Here is a 21,391-nt window from a genome sequence, read left to right on the forward strand (position 1 = left end):
GTTTGTTGTTGGACTTCTGTGCTAGTCATGGAATGGCCATAACAAACACCATGTTCGAACATAAGGATGCTCATAAGTGCACGTGGTACCAGAGCACCCTAGGCCAAAGGTCAATGATCGATTTTGTAATCGTATCATCTGATCTGAGGCCGCATGTTTTGGACACTCGGGTGAAGAGAGGGGCGGAGCTGTCGACTGATCACCATCTGGTGGTGAGTTGGATCAAGGGGTGGGGGAAGACTCTGGACAGACCTGGGAAACCCAAACGGGTAGTGCGGGTGAACTGGGAACGTCTGGAGGAAGCCCCTGTCCTGGGGATCTTTAACTCACACCTCCGGCGGAGCTTTTCAGCCATCCCTGTGGAGGTTGGGGGCATTGAACCTGAGTGGGCGATGTTCAAAACCTCTATTGCTGAAGCTGCGGTGATGAGCTGTGGTCTCAAGGTCTTAGGTGCCTCAAGGGGCGGTAACCCTCGAACACCGTGGTGGACCCCGGTGGTCAGGGAAGCCGTCCGACTGAAGAAGGAGTCCTTCCGGGTTATGTTATCCGGGAGGACTCCGGAAACAGTTGCAGGGTATCGAAGGACTTGAAGGGCGGCAGCTTCTGCCGTGTCAGAGGCAAAGCAGCGGGTGTGGGAGAAATTTGGAGAAGCTATGGAGAAGGACTTTCGGTCGGCACCAAGGTGCTTCTGGAAAACCATCCGGCACCTCAGGAGGGGGAAGCGAGGAACCATCCAAGCTGTGTACAGCAAGGGTGGGACCTTGCTGACTTCAACTGAGAAGGTTATCGGCCGGTGGAAGGAGCACTTTGAGGAACTCCTGAATCCGACTAACATGCCCTCTATGGTAGAGGCAGAGCTGGAAGCTGATGGGGGATCATCCTCAATTTCCCTGATGGAAGTCACTGAGGTAGTCAAACAACTCCACAGTGGCAAAGCCGCAGGGGTTGATGAGATCCGTCCAGAAATGCTGAAGGCTTTGGGTGTTGAGGGGCTGTCTTGGTTGACACGCCTCGTAAACATTGCGTGGAAGTCTGGGACAGTTCCTAAGGGTTGGCAGACCGGGGTGGTGGTTCCTCTATTTAAAATGGGGGACCAGAGAGTGTGTGCCAACTACAGGGGTATCACACTTCTCAGCCTCCCTGGTAAAGTGTACTCCAAGGTACTGGAAAGGAGGGTTCGGCCGGTAGTCGAACCTCTGATTGAAGAGGAACAATGCGGATTCCGTCCTGGTCGTGGAACAACAGACCAACTCTTTACTCTTGCAAGGATCCTGGAGGAGGCCTGGGAGTACGCCCATCCGGTCTACATGTGTTTTGTGGATCTGGAGAAGGCGTATGACCGGGTCCCCGGGTGATACTGTGGGAGGTGCTGCGGGAGTATGGGGTGAGGGGGTCACTTTTGAGGGCCATCCAATCCCTGTACGCCCAAAGCGAGAGTTGTGTCTGGATACTCGGCAGTAAGTCGGACTCGTTTCCAGTGAATGTTGGCCTCCGCCAGGGCTGCGCTTTATCACCAATCCTGTTCGTGATTTTCATGGATAGGATATCAAGCTGTAGTCGTGGAGGAGAGGGGTTGCAGTTCGGTGACCTGAGGATCTCATCGCTGGTCTTTGCAGATGATGTGGTCCTTATGGCATCATCGGTCTGTGACCTTCAACAGTCACTGGATCGGTGTGCAGCGGTTGGGATGAGGATCAGCACCTCTAAATCTGAGGCCATGGCTCTCAGCAGGAAACCGGTGGATTGCCTACTCCGGGTAGGGAATGAGCCATTACCCCAAGTGAAGGAGTTCAAGTACCTCCTGGGTCTTGTTCGCGAGTGAGGGGACGATGGAGCGAGAGATTGGCCGGAGAATTGGAGCAGCGGGGGCGGTATTACAGTCACTTTACCGCACCGTTGTGACGAAAAGAGAGCTGAGCCAGAAGCCAAAGCTCTCAATATACCGGTCGATCTTCGTTCCTATCCTCACCTATGGTCATGAAGGCTGGGTCATGACCGAAAGAACGAGATCACGGGTACAAGCGTCCGAAATGGGTTTTCTCAGACGGGTGGCTGGCGTCTCCCTTAGAGATAGGGTGAGAAGCTCAGCCATCCGTGAGAGACTCGGAGTAGAGCCGCTGCTCCATTACGTTGAAAGGAGCCAGTTGAGGTGGTTCGGGCATCTAGTAAGGATGCCACCTGGGCGCCTCCCTAGTGAGGTGTTCCAGGCACATCCAGCTGGGAGGAGACCCCGGGGAAGACCCAGGACTCGGTGGAGAGATTATATCTCCTCACTGGCCTGGGAATGCCTCAGGATACCCCAGTTGGAGCTGGAGGATGTGGTCCGGAGAAGGGAAGATTGGGGTTCCTTACTGGAGCTGCTGCCCCCGCGACCCGATCCCAGATAAGTGGTAGACGATGGATGGCTGGATGGAACTCAAAGCTTTCAGAAAAGCACATTTCAAAGGCTATAGAGTTCACTATGTACAATACAGTGCAAAGGAAAACACCATGGTTACAGATAGATAGATACTTTATTGATCCCGGGGGAAATTTAGGCACCCAGTAGCTTCGAAGACATATGACATTACACATCTGTCACCCCCCTCCCCCCCACCATTAAATGTAAGAAAAAAATAAATAATTAAGAGACAAAATATAAGAGTACACTGCAACATTGACCAGTGGCTGTGTAAAACTGAGCAGATTTATACGCTAAGTTAAGGAAAATTCATCCATTCAATACTTATTTGAACAAATAATGTGATACTGATTTATTGTCACGACATTTGAACATGTTAATAACCTGTGTTAGTGAAGGATTCGGCCTGTTTCATACACATCGATGGCTGATATTTTTTTTAACAGCCTGTCTTCCATTAACTACGAAAGTGCAGACACTTGTTGAAACCTGCCTTTAATGAACACAGCTTGATTAATAAGTACTTACAGATTCCTTTAGGTTATGCAATACCTATATTTTTTCCAGAAACTTCTCTATTTCTTTGTCTTTGTCTCTAATCTTCTCCAGAACTTTGATGCTGTTCTCCCGAAAGAAGGATTGTTGCGGTTTCTCTTCCACCTTCATGTGATATCTTATTGACCTGTTGCGATCCTGTTGTTGGAAGTATAAATGAGTTGCGTAGTTGTTGTAAAGCATCTGTTGGTTCAAGATCCCTTTCTAGCAGTTCCTGGTATATCTGCTCAGCTTTAGCCAGGCCGTTAGTTGACTTTGCATATATATTTGCGAGGTCTATTTTCTTCTTAAGTGAGGAACGAGGGTAAAGAGAAATCATCTCTTCATGGAGACTGATTGCTCTGTCTATCATACTTCGTTTTGGGAGACTGTCATTGAAATTGATCTTCTCTTCATAGCAGAGTACAGCACATCCCTTCAGATAACGCTCATCTGGATGGTTTTTCAGAACCTCCTCTGCCAAATCAATGGCCTCATCAACAGATAAATAGTTTCTGTAAACGCTAAGTAAGGGTTTAATACCACTGTAGCTGCTGACAGGATTTCTCAAAACTCCCTGGCTAGTTCACGTGCTTCATCTTCAATTCTTTCTCCTTTCTTAACACATTGCTCAAGGTAGTGAACAGCAAAGTACAAGTTCTCTGGATCCTGTTCTTTGTTGATTCTAATTTTCACCAAGATGTCAGCCCCCAGCCCTGTGCTGCTGTGCTTTGAAGCATTCACTAACCCTAAAACATGGCTGGTGTTCCACTCCACCATGTCCGGCTGCATCCTGATGGCTCTCTCTAAGCCAGGTTCCCGTAGTTCACCACTAACCAGGGACACTCATCTGCGTTTCTCATCATGTAGCCTTGTTGAAGAAACTCTGGGCTTCTTCAGTGAACCCCAGCTTGTATTCAATGAACCCCCGCAGGTTGTAAATGTGACCCTGCCAGCTGTTTCCCTCCTCGGTGCCGATGTCCTTCAGTTTTTCACTGAGACATAAAGGTAAGGACCTGCTGGTGTCCAGGTGAAGTGACACTGCAGGACCTCCAGTTTGGAGTTAGTTTTTTGACTCTGAGCAGCACTGATGGAGAATAAAAATAACAATTATTAAAAACACATCCTTGGTAGGTTAATGTAATATAATCTCAAGTTTGCTATGTTTGCATAACCACTGTTCATCTCATGTGGAGAAAGTGAGGAAGATAGAAATGGAGTAAGCAGCATTGAATGCGTAGGAAGAAAATATTTCTTTATTTTTTTGTTAGTTGCTTTTGGGAGCTTGACACAAAATAATTGCACGACACATTGTACTGTGTTTGAGTGTGTATGTGACAAATTTATAGGAAAATACAGGAAATACTAATTGTTAAGCACAGCAGGGGACAGGAGGAACGACGGAGTGTTAAACACAGCAGGGGACAGAAGGTGAACTGCTCAATCAAAGAACAGTCCTCAGTCGGTTGAATTAGTACGTCTGGGACCTGAGTTGATTAGTACATCTGTGTTTACTGTAAACCCCCATCTTGTAGAACAAAGGAAGACTGACCTGGAAGCTCTTCATGACTTCCTGTCCTTTCAATGGGTATAAATACTGAGGCTGGGAGAGTTGCTCCTGTGAGCAACACAGCAGAACTTACAACCTGTATGTGCGTGAATTTGATCATCCTTTGTATGAATAAAACTCGGCTCCTTCATGCAAGAATATTGATTAAACCCTTTTATTGGATTTGGATCCTGACTTCGTGATGTTATTAGGAATATTTTTCCAACACAAATAAACATGATCAGATAGACAGCAAGGAGCAAAGTAAGGTAAAATAAATGAAGCAGCAGTAAAAATGTGGAAGTAAAATGATAAAGGGAAGAAATGGATGAAGAAAGGAGTGTCACAGTAACAGAAGAGGAGGGAAAAAGTAGTGAAGGAGGCCAGAAGGATGAAAGGAAAGACCAAAAGGGATGAGGTAAGAGATAAGAAAAGATGGCTGAGAGAGGTAAGGAAGGAGCACACAAGCAAGGAAGGTATAGAAAGGTAGGAAGAAGAGTAAAGTAAAGAAATTGAGTAAGACAGAAGAGAACAAGGAAGACAGGAAGGATGAAAAGGAGCAAGGGAAAGAAAATAGTTATTTCATTAAATTATATAGATGTGTTAGGCATTTTTCCAATTTCTCTACCAGAATTATATCCATGTCAGTGTGGGAAAAAAATGACCAGAAAACGTAAAAAAGATTGAAAATGAGAAAGAAAATACACACTTTAAACTCCCTATAAGGAAAATAACAAGACACACCGAAGAGACAAAAGTAAGTAAAGAATGAAGAAAGAAGGGAGGGAATGAAAACATCCTTGTTAACTTGAAGGATTGTGGGATATTGTTTGAAGCAGAATAATGATTTTAGTTAGCAACTGCCTGAAACATGAAGATATTTGTATACTGTTAATCATTAGAGTATTTTAGTCTATACGACAGACACTGAGATTTAATGGTGTAAAGGCAGAAGGTGAGGTCATGGAAAGTAAAGGTTAACAGCTAAAATAACATTAGTTACTAGTTACACCACTAAATAAGTAAATATAGATAAAGTGTCAGCAGAATGTGCTGTTGTCAGGAGTATTTGAAAACAGTTTTTTTTTCCCGCTTTGGGAAAGTTAGGGAGTATTTGAAGAAAAAGATAACTACTGGTGCACAGTGGTTAAAAAGTCAAGGTTGGCAGGACAGTCAGGCAACAGATGTTACATTACTATTGTTTAAAACTTGGTTTAATTAATTTCTGACTCGCTCAGCACATCGCTGTAACTTTACTTGTATTCTCTGTGCCTCCTTTCAGATAGGCAATGTTTTCTTTAGCCCTACGCGTCAAACTCGACCATTGTATCTTAGGTAAACTGAAGGTCATCATAAGAAACAGAGAATTGTATTCTTGTGTCTGACTAACACCTGCCACCGTCTGAATTCTCTACCCCTCCTGTCTCTACTCACTGACTTTTTGGAACAATGGTGTCAACTTTGAAAGATAAGGAAAATGTATAAACTAAGAGGTGTGTGATTTGTTATTCAATCAGTCCTTGGACCGACTCGTGTTTGCTGTACTGTGTTGATTCTTCAGTAAACTCTTATTCTATTGAAACTCCTTGAACTCCTGTTGATTTTTGAAAGCAATATAGAAGTATTGTTATAGTGTGGTGAAGATTCTGAGGACATCCGGCCCAAGCTTCAGGGATTTTCTCCCACAGGATCCATAATGTCAATATTTGTTTTGACAACGTTGGTTTTTAAACTCTGAATATGTTGTGGATACATGAGGAAATCGTTCAGAAATCGTTTTTCTTTTTTGTAATAGAGTTTGAACTGATGCATGTGGACGAGTTCATTGACGAGCTTCTTCACTCAGAGAGGATGTGTGACATCATTCTGCCTCGACTTCAGGTACGTTTACACCACGTCTGTTCACACACTCACACACACACAGCTTGATTCAAGTGTTTATGCATTGATGTGTTTGTGTGTGTGTGTGTGTGCGTGCGTGTGCGTGCGTGTGTGAGTGTGTGTGTGTGTGTTACAGAAAAGACACGTCCTCGTATCAGTGCTCTAGAGCAGTGTTACTCATTGCGCGGCTCACGAGCCTCCTGCGGCTCGCCAAGCCATTGGTGGCTCGCGTGGCAGTGGGCTAAATAAAGGGGGGATAGATATGATTATGGAGTCAATACAGATATTTCATAAAAACACTAAAAACAAGCAGGGCTATTACATATAACCCATTAAAACACTGAGTCTGCTCTATTAGCCCACAAATAATATGTAATAATAATTGATAAAAGATGCAAATATAGACAGAAACAAGATATTTAAACTTGCTCGGCCGACACTGGCAACTGCGGAGTTGCCAGTTTTGGCGGTCTATCAGCACGACAATGGTGAATGTGCTCTTGGACGGGTAGATACATGGTGGGCTAGTATAGAAATAAATTAACTTAAGCTCATTAAAAATATGTTAACATAAGCATGCTTGTGAATATGGACATTTGCAAAAAAATTATTTATATCGCTAAATTTGAACATTTAAATTGGAGGATACTACGACCAACCTGCGTTAGTCCGGATGACTCGTTTCACCATTACATGCTAGTTTGCGTGTGTTTCTACAGACGTAAAATGGATCGATTTCTTATTAAAAAGTTGCACACCTGTTGGACAGAAACAAAGCGTGACAAACGAGGAAAATTAAGATTTGTCTTTGGAGCATCAAACCACCGTAAATCGAGAGGAAGATGCTGGAGATGTGGTTTGTGGACAGACAACAGCTGCTCCCGTTAAAAAAGAAAGGTACGAGCCATACAAGACGAGCATAGGAACATTCAGGAAAAGTGGACAGAGGAATTTTTATTTGTCCTCCACGAGTCGAACCCTTTGTGCTTAATGTGCAAACAAACCCGCTCTGGTTTCAAGCAAAGTCAGGAAGTTACAACATGAAATACTCAACAAACTCGACGAGATATTACACATCCTTATCTAGCCTGTGTGAGAGGTGCTCACAGGGTTATCATGCATAGTCTAGTACAGTCGTATGCCCTCTCTACAGCCGCATTACACTACAACATTTCCCTAAAATAAAAAATACACCCTAAGTTCAAAAAGGTGAAGTCGAGTTGTAACGTTTCGCTTCTCTGATGGCGGGAAACCACACCAAGACAGGAAGTAAAGGGAACTGGATTGAGAAACAAGAGGTAGGTACACAACAAAACAGGAAGTTACAACATGAAAAACTCAACAAACTCGACGAGACATGACATGATGCTCCTGGGATTTTATTTACAAGGAACTTTGTCAAGTAAAATAAGACATGATACAAATATTACAGCTGTGTTTTCAACAGTCTATGGGTTTCATGTTACACTATATTGCCAAAAGGTCGGCTGAACATGCAAACATTTATACTTTGTCTTTGGGAAATTATATTATTAAACAAGGCTCCAATAAAGTTTTCAATCATCAATCAATAAAGGAATTCATCTTTACTTGGGAAAAACTTCAGCATTTCTTTTGAGGAAATTACTGTTTTCCCCTGTAATTAGTACCAAATTATTATTTCCAAGGAATTATTCTGAAATCTCAAACATAAAATTCAGTGTTACTGTGATTTTAGTTTTTGGAAAACGATGAATTAACTAATGTTTTGCTTCTCTAAAGGTTTTCAAATATAATGTTGGCAGTAGCTTTAAAAGTTGTAGTTTGGTTGACGTCCAACAGAATGTCTTAGTAATGTATATTTCATAGTATTTATAGAGTGTACAACTGAGACACAGCTTACATACATGAAAACAATCAGTTGCATTTGGCTGTAATTCAGGTGATAGAACAAATTAAGCTGCATTACAAATCCAAGTTTTATTATTCACTAACATTTACAACACATTTGTACTTGTGTACTACAGCTGGCAGTTTTTCAGTGCTAATGTATAGGTATTTAGATATGTGTTGTCTTCAATGAACACTTGTTGAAACCTGCCTTAAAAGGAGACAGCTCAAAATATACAGGTTCTTTTGTTTGTTAGCCATTTATAGACTAAAACCAACAATGAGTTGATCCTATATTACATGTTCCGAGTGTGGGTGTTGCTGCCTTCTGGACCACATGACCAAGAGAGAAAAAACGTGCAACTTAATTAACGTGTAAGTAATCAAAATAATAAGTATATACAGATGTTATTGCTAATGCAATACCTATATTTGTTCTGGATTCAGAACCAGTGCTGTTAAAAACACTATGGCTCTTGCAGGTTTTCCAGAAACTCCTCTATTTCTCTACACATTCTGCCCTCGCCTCTGTCTCTAATGTTCAACAGAACTTTGATGCTTTTCTCACGAAAGATGGATTGTTGCCGTATCTCTGCCACCTGCATGTGATATCCGAGTGACCTGTTGCGATCCTGTCCATGGAAGTTTAAATGTTGTGCGTAGTTGTAGTAAAGCATCTGTTTGTCTACAGGTTCAAGATCCCTTTCTAGCAGTTCCTGGTATATCTGCTCAGCTTTAGCTAGGCCATTAGTTGACTTTACATATATATGTGCAAGATCTATTTTATTCTTAAGTGAGGAATGAGGGTAAAGAGAAATCATCTCTTCATGGAGACTGATTGCTCTGTCCATCAGGCTTTGTGTTGGGAGACTGTCATTGTCAAAGATCTTCCATCTGTAGCAGAGTGCAGCACATCCCTTCAGATAACGCTCATCTGGATGGTTTTCAAGAACCTCCTCTGACAAATCAATGGCCTCATCAACAGATAAATAGTTTCTGTAAACAATAAGTAATGGTTTAATACCACTGTAGCGGCTGACAGGATTTCTCAAAACCTCCCTGGCTAGCTCACGTGCTTCATCTTCAATTCTTTCTCCTTTCTTAGCACATTGGTCGAGGTAGTGAACTGCGAGGTACAAGTTCTTTGGATCCTTTTCTTTGGCGATTCTCATTTTCTCCAAGATGTCAGCCCCCACTGCTGTGCTGCTGTGCTCTGAAGCAAACATTAACCCTAAGATATGGCAGGTGTTCCACTCCACCATGTCCGGCTGCATCTCGATGGCCTTCAGGAAGTAATCTAGAGCCAGCGGCATTTTATCTGTGGTAAACCTCATGAGAGTCCAGGCTTTTTCAGCGCAGATCTCTGGGTGGAGCTTGTCCTGGGATGGAGATGGATATTTATTCATCAGGGCGTCGACCTTTGTCATGTAAGCCTCACTCTCTGCTGGGTCTCCCAGGTGGTGGTGCAGCCAAGCCAGGTTCCCGTAGTTCACCACTAACCAGGGACCCTCATCTGCATTTCTTATCTGGCAGAAGGCCTCTGTAGCCTTGTTGAAGAAACTCTGGGCTTCTTCAGTGAACCCCAGCTTGTATTCAATGAACCCCCGCAGGTAGTAAATGTGACCCAGCCAGCTGTGTCCGTCCTCGGTGCCAAAATCCTCAAACCTTTCCCTGAAACGTAAAAGTTTGGCCCTGCTGGTGTCCAGATCCCAGGTGAAGTGGCACTGCAGGCCCTGCAGTTTGGACACCAGTGTTGTTTGACTCTGAGCAGCACTGATGGAGAATAAAAATAACAATTATTAAAACACATCATCAGTAGGTTAATGTAATATGCTTTGAAGTTTGCTATGTTTTCATAACCACTGTTCATCTCATGTGGAGAAAAGGAGAAGGGAAATAAGGAATGGAGTAAGAAGCACTGAGTAGACAGCAAACAAGTAAACAAAGAAAGGAAAAATGAATGGAGCAGTCATAAGGAAAATAAAACATCCTTCCTTTTCTCTAAATATTACTTAGTTCAGCTGGATTTAGCTCTTGATGCTGCTTTGGGTTCGCTGGAAAAAAGTCAGTGATGTCCAACTCCTGCTTTACTGTAAATTATGAGATGTTGTTGAGCACGCAGCTTTAAATGTTGACTACAAAGCAGAAGTGAATGTCAGATGTTTACATTTACATACACCTGACTATCGTTTCCCAGGAATAGAAACCGAAAGCCACATTTCTGAAAAATGAACTAAGACCTGACTCATTAAAGTTTGTGATTATATTCTCTCATAAGTGTATTTAAAATAATCGTTTTTCTTCTTTAGAAGAAAAGCAAAACGATTATTTTAAATTTGTGTATATTTTGTGAGTGAAATATTTAACCCCAAGATGCCACATTTCTTTACTGGGTGCACCTTCTGATAAAATATTATGATATCATAATATAAGCATATTCAGTATATGTGTACACTTTGAGCAGCAGTTGTCTGCAGAATGTCCCTGTTGGCTTAATGTGGAGCCTTGGGGGTCCAGGTATGTCCAAAAAGTTCACTGTGCCCCCTCAGCTGAATTCTCTCCCTGATAAAAAACAAAACTGAAAAACAACAACAAAACTGAGGTGCATAGACTTACTTCATGAAACATGCTAATGTGAATTATACAATTAATAAAAGCTGTGTGAGATGCGCAACATGACCCCTTGTCAAAATTAGTTGCATGTCTGTTTCATATGCGATGGCGGTGACCCTGGTGAAAGTATGAAGAGCTGGGACAGCGTTACCTGGAGACACCTGCATTATTACGCTCTGCTGATAATCCACTCAGTAGGGAGAAAACATCTGTTAAGAGGCTCTATTCTGTCACTAGTGCAAACGTTTACAGTCTTGGTTTGTGGTTTGCTCTGTTTGACAACAGTTCTATAAGCAGATATGAGATGCATCGTATTATGGTCCGGGTTTGGAAGCTCTGGGGTTTGGCTCTACTCACATAAGCGTTGTTCACATTGCCGTAACATTTGTCTATAATTCTGTCCCGCATTTATAGTATTGTTGAAAACCGGGTGACAGTTTAAGTTTGCAATAATTGAAGTTCCCTATAATAAAAAACACACCCTAAGTTCAAAAAGGTGAAGTCAAGTCGTACTTTGTTGTCTGCACCACTTATCAGTGTTAAAAACACAGATGCCCCCTGACGTTTCACTTCTGTCTGAGTGAATTAAAGAAAAATACTCCAGCTCACAAAGAGCCAGAAATATCCCGGTGAAGCCACGTCTCAGTAAACACTATAATAGAAGACTCTGTAGTTTGTATGTCCTCCGGCAGGTCAGATGGTGGGAAGGCTCCCGCAGTGCAGAGAGCCATTAGTGCGTCTCTTTTGCAAGGATCGTCATCGTGCCAACATACGCAGTCTTTAGATTAAAACGTGTGGTTTAAAATAAAAAAAAGAAACGTAAAACAACATGAAAACATAAAAGCTCCAGCGCGCGACAGGAGCCCGGGTCGCAGCAGTGCCGTGCCACCAGGAACTTAAAGAACCTTTCTTGGTGTACATAATGCATATTTATTATTGTATAAAACTTAGACAAAGCTTGACATACTTTCTATACAAACAATCTGGTGATAATATTCAGGTTATACATCAAGTTAAGTATTATAGTACCGATCAAAGAGTTTTGTCTATCACAAAACAAAGCTTACTGCTCTGCTGGGTCTCCCAGGTGGTGGTGCAGCCAAGCCTGGTTCCTATTGTTCACCACTAACTAGGGATCCTCATCTGCGTTTCTCATCTGGCGGAAGGCCTCTGTAGCCTTGTTGAAGAAACTCTGGGCTTCTTCAGTGAACCCCAGCTTGTATTCAATGAACCCACGCAGGTTGTAAATGTGACCCAGCCAGCTGTGTCCGTCCTCGGTGGCGAAATCCTCAAACCTTTCCCTTAAACGGAAAAGTTTGGACCCGCTGGTGTCCACATCCCAGATGAAGTGGCACTGCAGGGCCTCCAGTTTGGATGCCAGTGTTGTTTGAATCTGAGCAGCACTGATGGAGAATAAAAATAGAATTTTTAAAACACATCATCAGTAAGTTAATGTAATATGCTCTGAAGTGTGCTATTATATTACATTACAGTTCGTTTAGCTGACGCTTTTGTCCAAAGCGACTTACAAAAAGTGCAAACAATCATAAGGATACAACTCCGAACAGCAATAATCTTGCAAGTACATTAGCTTCAAATAGGTACAATCCTTTAAGTGCAGAATAATAGCTTCAAATAAGCCACAAGTCAAACTAAGCCAAGTGCAACATACAGAAACAAAATAATACGAATTCAACTATTAGCTACAAACAAGCCAAACCAATATAAGTGCATCATACAAATAACTTTTTTTCTTAATTTGCCAAGCTGTAGACAAAACAGATGAGTTTTCAGTCTGCGACGGAAGGTGGGAGGACTATCTGCTGTTCTGACATCAATGGGGAGGTCGTTCCACCATTTTGGAGCCAGGATAGCAAACAGGTGGGTTTTGTTCCAAATCAAATCAAATCAAATGTATTTATATAGCCCAATATCACAAATTATACATTTGTCTCAGTGTGCTTTACAGACTGTACAGGATACGACACCCTCTGTCCTTAGACCCTCGTATCGCACAAGGAAAAACCTCCTAAAATAAACCCCATAATTAAAGGCGAAAAAATGGAAGAAACCTCAGGGAGAGCAACTGAGAAGGGATCCCTCTCCCAGGACGGACAGACGTGCAATAGATGTCGTATGTACAGGATAAACAACATAGTACAGATACAACATTTGACAGAAAATATGTTGTGTTACCGTGCAGTCTGGGAGTGCAATGCTCTAGTTGGTTTATAAGGTACTATGAGATCTTTAAGATATGCTGCAGCCTGACCATTAATTGCTTTGTAAATCAGGAGAAGGATTTTGAATTCTATTCTGTATTTTACCGGGAGCCAGTGCAGAGCAGCTAATACAGGAGTAATATGATTCCATTTCCTAGTTCTTATCAATACACGTGCCGCTGCATTTTGGATCAACTGAAGCGTCTTAAGCGACTTTGATGGGACAACCTGATAACAATGAGTTGCAGTAATCCAGCCTTGAAGTAACAAATGCATGGACTAGTTTTTCTGCATCATTTTGAGACAGGATGTGTCTTATTTTGCAATGTTACGTAGATGAAAGAAGGCAGTCCTTGAGATTTGTTTTATGTGGGATTTAAAAGACAGATCCTGATCAAAGATAACGCCAAGATTCCTTACGGTAGTGCTGGAGGCCAAATTAATGCAACACCATGTTCCAGTCTCTGTAGTAGAATGTCATGATCAACAGTGTTAAAAGCAGCACTGAGGTCTAACAAGATAAGAACAGAGACAAGTCCTTTGTCTGATGCCAATAGAAGGTCATTGGTAACTTTTACCAGTGCCGTCTCTGTGCTATGATGAACTCTAAATCTAAATTTGAGGGGAAACTGGGTCCCACTCGCAGTGAGGAAGTGACGAGCCGTTTGGCCGATGCAGAGCGAAGTGAATGTGCTGGGGTGTATGGTTCGACCATGGCCTGGATGTAGGAAGGCACTGATCCATTCACAGCACGGTAGGCCAGCACCAGAGTCTTGAAGCAGATTCGGGCCGCCACTGGTAGCCAGTGAAGGGAGCGGAGAAGAGGTGTAGTGTGGGAGAACTTGGGTAGATTGAAGATCAGTTGGGCTGCTGCATTCTGGATGAGCTGTAGAGGTCGAATGGCACATGCAGGCAGTCCAGCGAGGAGGGAGTTGCAGTAGTTAATGCGTGAGATGACAAGAGCCTGGACAAGAACCTGCGTCGCCTTCTGAGTCAGGAGAGGACGTATCCTCCTGATGTTGTACAAAGTGTGTCTGCAGGAGCAGGTTGTTGCAGCGATGTTGGCACCGAAGGACAGTTGGTCGTCCTGTGTCACACCCAGATTCCTTGCAGTCTGAGTCGGGGAAACAACAGAGGTGCCGATGTTGATGGTAAGGTCTTGGACGGGAGAGCCCTTTCCCTGAAGCAAAAGGAGCTCAGTCTTGTCAAGGTTGAGTTTCAAGTGATGTGCGGCCAATGTAATAGCAATTTAAATGTCTACTGTTTTAATTATATAAGTTTCCTATGTTAAACAAGCCAACTGCCATTTGATGCTAACATAGGAGTGCCGGTCAAATCAAACCAGGGCCAACTGCCATTTCATGTTAATACAAGATAGACGCATCCTGATTAGACTGATTAACTAACAAAAGACAGGACACAGTCAAATGTTTCAAACTGATTAACTAAGAAAAGACAGGACACACCCAAATCCTGATCAAACTGTTTAACATACTGAGACAGAATATTGAGTGTATCACCCAATATTCTGTTTACATAACTATTACCTTACAAGCATCAAAGTGCAGTTTGGCTCGGCCCCCTGTGGTTTTTCATCACCTCGTCTCCAAACCAAATTGTATAAAATGCCTATGTGTCTTCTTCCAACCTGTGCCCTTCCATAAACTACGCTGTATTCTGTGAAACTGGTGCCATTTGTGGCCACAAATAAATGCACAAAGACAACTCTGTCTCTATCACCATTTATTTGATTTTATATATATATCTCTCCAGAGTAAAGCAGGAAAACTTCCACAACAACTTGGTGTCAGAAGTGGGATCATCGCAAGTTTCGTCTGGAACAGCAGGACGCTGGTGGTCGCGCCAGAATTCTTCAAATTCTCCTCTACCTCGACATCAAAATTAAGGGAAGAGAGGATCAGCGCCTGACTGGAACTGACTTAACTACGCATGATCCAACAAACTAAAATTCCTCCATAAACTCGGTGAGATGTTATATTTCCATTTTTTGAAATATTAAGCAAACCTCATGACATTTTGTGAAAGACTATAATCGTCGACGGACGAATAGGTAGGGAGTTAGAATCTCCTGAGAAGTAGGGAGTAAGAATCTCCTGAGGTAGGGAGTTAGAATCTCCTGAGAAGTAAGGAGTTAGAATCTCCTGAGAGTTTAGTATGGGTGCTAAACAGTGTAGGGAGTTAGAAGCTCCTGAGGGTCCGATTGTAAATGTCATGAGGAAGAAATATGGTGAAGACAGTTTGTTAAATTTATCAATTTGGACGGAAATGTTCGGTTTTCCGAAGGGAGGTTCTTTAAGCAAATTAAAAATAAGCGACTTAAAAGAGAAGTTGCAAGAAGGAGAAGATGGTATTAGAAAGAAAAAGAAAATTAAAGTTAAGGATTTAGAAATGATAGAATGTCACAGAAAGTATTTGAAGTACTGGGTGGATGAAGCCGAGTGTAGGGAAAGACGGCATTTAGCTGCTGCTTTAAAGAAAATAAATGTAGAAGATAAGAAAGAGAAAAAAGATGAAAAAAGTCCGATGTTTGATCACATGTCCTACCCCACCCCTGCGCTTCCACCACCATATGTCCCTCTCAGTCCCAATCCACATAACCCATTTAACATACACACTGTCACGGCTTCTTTGTATCCCTCTGTAAAAGGCCGGCGTAATTCCCTCTTGGATGGCTGTCCGTTCCCACATCTCCCAACTGTGCTATCTGCACCAACTACTCCTCCACCAGGACCACAACCACAGGCTGCCGCTACACCACAAGAAGCGGAAGGAGAACATCGTATCCTGCCGCTACCAGTGAACAGTAATGACAGAAAGATCACCATCCTAAGCGAAGCCTTGGCCCGAATAAACCTCACCGACGAAGAAGAGCTCCGTAAAAAATTCAGAGCAGAGGCCAACGAAGAGCATGAAAAATACAAATACTATCTTCGATCCCAGAGTAAAGACCTACACAACCAAAAAAAGATTGTATTTTTGGTTGATTCAGGTGCCACTCACTCTGTTGTTAAAATTAGTGATCTGCCTGACTGCAAGTTGAGTGGCAGATACATCCATTCTATTGGAGCTGCGGGTGTTACTGTTAAAGAAAGATTCTCCATGCCAGTAAAATGCACAGATATAGGTGATAACAGCCACCCTTTTCCCTCATCTGTTAAACACAGTTTTCTATTATCATCAGTCTGTCCCATAAATTTGATGGGAAGAGATTTGATATTACAGTTTGGTCTCAACCTCATCTCCACCGATGAAGGTTTAGAAGTCAGACGTTCATCTCCCATAATGCTCAACACTGCATTATGGCAACCTGATACATCATTTGTGTATCTTTGGCTCCTAAATTTTCCTGTATCAGAAAAACTGATACATTTGACCCATCAGCGGGTTCTTTCCAATGCTGTATTTATGCCTAATGATCATTTGCATTGTACTGTTCATGTGGCTGAGGGAGGTGCATCTCAATGTTTTCAGCAGGATTTTCTTATGGATGACATTAATGATGAGATAATGTTGAAGACTATGTATTGGAGCTCGCTGCGCAGCGCTATTTCTGTTACGCCAATCAGCGTTGTATCAAGTGTCAGGGGCGGTGCCACATGTCTCTCTAGCAAAAGCTCCGGCAGACAAATGGCAAGATTTGGGCCCTCTTGTTAAAGATTGGGAGTCAGCTGATGACTGGCAACCCACACACACATCATTTATTATGTACTCTCCCTCTAAAGACGTCTATAAAAATGACATCCACTGTACAGCACACACACTCCGCTCTGTAATATGCATCGATTCTGAAGACACTCCAGGAGTGCCTCCCACACAAGGTACATACTTTGCACATGTTTCTGATCTCCCACTGGCTTTGTCAGATGTTCCAAGAACATTATGGGCAGCTCACAAATATGATGTAGGTTTAATTCGATCCGCTGATCCTGTGATTATGTAATTATGTAATTAGTAATGGCTCTATGACTTCGGTGTTGTTGCAGGATCATAGGAGAAAACAGAGGCCTGTTGCCTATTTCTCCTCCAAATTAGACGCTGTGGCTGCAGGTCTCCCTACATGTCTTCGTGCTGTAGCTGCTGCTGAGAAAGCACTCACTTCCTCACGTGACATTGTCGGCTATGCTCCATTGACTCTTTTGGTGCCTCATGCTATGTCTCTCATCTTGTGTGAACAAAGAACTTCACACCTCTCTGCTGCTCGCTATTTAAGATATCACACATGCCTTTTGGACATGCCAAATGTTGTAGTCAAACGTTATACTACTCTCAATCCTGCATCTCTTATGCCCTTACCTGATGACGGTGACGAACACGACTGTGTTGCCGAATTACTCATTGTGTGCACACCACGACCTGACCTTAAAGACATACCTTTGACTAATCCTGATCTCGTTCTGTATGTTGATGGGTCCGCATCTTGTGACCCAGATGGTTCTAATCGTGTTGGTTTCTCTGTTGTTTCAGACTCTGCTGTACTCTGTTCTGGCCCTCTCCCATGTCACCTCTCAGCACAGGCAGTTGAGCTTATGGCCCTAACTGAAGCATGCTCTCTAGCAAAAGGGAAATCCGTAAATACACAGATTCTAGATATGCTTTTGGGGTTGTCCATGATTTTGGCGCTATTTGGAAGTGTAGATCTTTCCTCAAATCTGACGGTAAACATGTCCTCAACCACGTGTTGGTTTCTAATCTGTTAGAAGCCATTCTACTCCCCTCTCAGATCTCTGTTTGTAAATGCACAGCTCACACCAGCAACACTGACCTGGTGTCTCGGGGGAATGCATCTGCTGACTCTGCAGCAAAGACTGCAGCACGCTCCCCTACTAAGACCACTTACACATGTCCCTCCATTCCAGTTCCCTCCTACATTGATAACATGTCCTCCCTCACAGCTATGCAAACACTGGCCCCACAAGCTGAACGCTCCTCCTGGATCTCGACTGGAGCTCATTTTGACCCCTCTGTTAAAATATGGATTGGTCCTAACTCCAATCCCTGTTTACCTCGCCATTTCTTTCCCCACTTTGCTAAATTGACACATGGGTTAGACCATGTGTCAAAAGGGGGGATGGTAAGTGCTATTAATACACACTGGTACACAAGGGGTTTCACAGTTGTGGCTCAAAAACATTGTGAAGCATGTTTAATTTGCATATCCCAAAATTCTGGTAAACCTGTAAAAGTTCAAGGGGCAGGTGCACACCCACTCCCCGGTGGTCCATTTGAGCATATCATGCTTGATTTTATAGAACTCTCTCCATAAGAAGGAAAGAAACACTGCCTAGTTATAGTAGATATGTGGTCAAAATGGGTTGAAGCATTTCCTGTAAAAGCACAAACAGCAGGGGCAGTAGCAAAAATACTACTAAGAGAGATTATCCCAAGATGGGGCCTTCCAAAGAAACTATCAAGCGATAACGGCTCACATTTTGCAAACGAAGCAATAGCCCAAATCAATGAATACCTTGGCATGGACATTAGGAAACATTGCTCATATCACCCTCAAAGTGGAGGCGCTGTAGAAAGAGAAAATGGCACAATCAAAAATAAACTAGCCAAATGTTGTGCTGACACAAAGATGTCCTGGACACAAGCTCTGCCTATAGTGTTGATGTACATGAGAATGAGGAAAAGAACAAGAAGTCAGCTGAGCCCATTTGAGATATTGTTTGGTGCTCCACCTCAGATTGGATTGATGGCACCAGGGATGCCTCTCCCCTCCACGACTCTGTGTGAGGATGCTATGTTGAGCTATTGTATTAACCTCTCATCCAATTTAGCAGATATCCGCCGCCAGGTTGTAGCAGCCCTACCAACACCTGCAGACGGACCCCTGCACAGCCTCCAGCCCGGAGACACGGTGCTGATCAAGGACTTCTGCAGAAAGAGCTGGAAAACCAGTCATTGGCAGGGTCCATACCTCATCCTCCTCGTCACCCAGACGGCAATAAAGGTTGCAGAAAGAGCTACTTGGGTCCATGCAAGCCACTGCAAAGCCGTAACAACGCATCAGGAAAAGAACAAAGAAACAGACGACGACAAGTAGTGTGCCAAACTACCACCAGCACCACACCACACACACACACACCATACTTAGCTACTGTTTATATTTTTCTGGGCAAATTGTGTTTTTCTCATTTGTTTAGGCATTGTTTGGGGATTTGGCTACAGTAGCATTGGGAGAAAATCCACAAGAGCGAAATGATCACCCTTACCAAAATTCAAGAAAAAGGTAGCCGTGTTTGGAGGTTTTGTCTAAAGGAAAAAAGAACAATAGTCTATTGTATCATCAGCGTCGCAACGTTATTGGTCCCCACATTTCTCGTCCTAGGACCATGGCTAGTTCATCCGTCCAAAGAAGGAGATATTAAAAAATAATAGACACCACAGAGACTATCCATAGGCATAAACGATACATTGGCGAAGAGGGTAGGAGTAGATGGGAAGACGGATTGGTGAAACGAGGGGAAAAGAATATTACCCTGCAGAACGGCTCCACTAGTACTGTGAAATTAGACCCATGTGCGTACATGACAGGTTTAGATCCAAAGAAGCTTGGATGGGCCAATATGTACATCTGATATGTCGAAAATGGTGGCTACACTGCCACTCATTGTTCAGGAGGGTGGGCTCATGTCCTCTGGACTACATCACATGAAGACTGGGGGTACACTCTATGGGACGATAAAACAGACATTAAGGGACACCTATCCATTACAAAAATTAGCTCCACAGGGACAGCCCCCACAGGGACAGCTGTTTTATTACAGCTCCGTGATGCTCACAAAAAGGATAAAGGCTATTACGTCATCTGCGCTTATGTGTCTGGCACTGATCCTTGCGGCACCTTCTATATAGACATTATACCTAAAACAAAATCACCCTCTGTACCCACCACCACAGTATTACAATCTATAGGGACTTCCACTCTTTTGCAACGCACTCCAAATCCTCACAACGACCCTGATCCAGATGCCTGGGTATCCAATATGAATCTAGGGACAAACTCATGGTGGCACGTGATAAATTCTTTTTTACATGCTGCAGGCCAGAACACGTCATGCTATGCGTGTACATTGTTCCCTCAAGATTCCTCTATGGCACTCCCGATCAGACCCAGATCCTTATCCAAGACTGAAGTTATCTGTGCTCTGATAGCCCTAACTAACCCAATATCTACTCGTCCCGGTCACAAAGCTCGAGATTCATGGTACAAGGTTAACTCTATGGATATCCCAACCGCATGTAACTACCTTCAAAAGGCAAAAATCCGTTCCACTAATGCCTCCACTGTAATGGTAAACTCGTTCAATACTTTCAGACCACTCTCCAGAGTGCATTCTAGTCACCTCAATACTCTCCATCATACCGTTTGCATAAGAAGATATCATGTCCCTAATAACTTTGCCCCATCCAAGTTTTTCGTCAGAGAGATACCAGACCATTTATGTAAAATAATCCTCAATTCCACCTGCGGCGAAAGAGAGTATAACAAATCAACCTGTGTAGAGCCAAATATTCCAAACAGAATTAACCTATCAAAATTGTCCTCCAATCTATCTAGGAATGTCTATTGGCCAAGTGATTCTGGAGCAGGAAGCTTACAGGCCTATGTGTGGCTCTGCGGTGATTCCCTGTACCAAGTCCTGTCCCCTGTCTGGACAGGAACCTGTGCTATGGTTGATTTAACTCCAACCATCACCATTCTAGATAACCTGTTGTATACTACCCATCACTACCCTGAGTTCAGACACCCCAGTCACCATGCTCAGAAAAGAGAGGTGATTAGCCCAGGGGCAAAGTTCGTAATTGGAATTTTCCCATGGTGGGGTGCAGTTAACAATGCTCACAACATAGACAAACTCCATGCCTCGGTAGAAAATCTGACCACCATCGTGATCTCTGGTTTCACGGCTCTAACCCCTTACATGGCAGCCTCCAGAAACATGTTGCTGCAGCACCAACTCGCCCTTGACCTCGTGTTTGCCTCCAAGGGAGGTCTGTGCCACGTTATAGGTGATTCATGCTGTACCTACATACCCGATGCATCCCAAAACATGTCTGCAACCATATCTCATCTCAACGCCCTCTTAGCTGACATGAAAGCCGAGGACGTCCCCCTTAGCTCTGGCTGCGACTGGTGGTCCTGGCTCACTGGGGGCGGATGGGAAGCATGGGCAGCCTGGATATTGACGCCAATACTCATCATTGCTGCACAAATAAATGCACAAAGACAACTCTGTCTCTATCACCATTTATTTGATTGTATCTACATCTCTCCAGAGTAAAGCAGGAAAACTT

At 43.3% G+C, this 21,391-nt stretch overlaps 1 protein-coding gene across 1 annotated transcript in view; it reads right to left on the reverse strand.

Annotated features, from left to right (window-relative positions):
• Positions 1–8,305: 8,305 nt before the first annotated feature.
• Positions 8,306–21,391, reverse strand: part of LOC115007578 (interferon-induced protein with tetratricopeptide repeats 1B-like) — a 52,887-nt gene continuing 39,801 nt past the window's right edge. The window contains exon 2 of the mRNA XM_029430515.1: positions 8,306–10,007. Coding sequence (XP_029286375.1) covers positions 8,702–10,007 — 1,306 coding nt within the window. The 3' untranslated portion in view covers positions 8,306–8,701. The remainder of the gene's footprint in view (positions 10,008–21,391) is intronic.

Source organism: Cottoperca gobio, chromosome 4 (assembly GCF_900634415.1).
Source record: "Cottoperca gobio chromosome 4, fCotGob3.1, whole genome shotgun sequence".
NCBI lineage: Eukaryota > Metazoa > Chordata > Actinopteri > Perciformes > Bovichtidae > Cottoperca > Cottoperca gobio.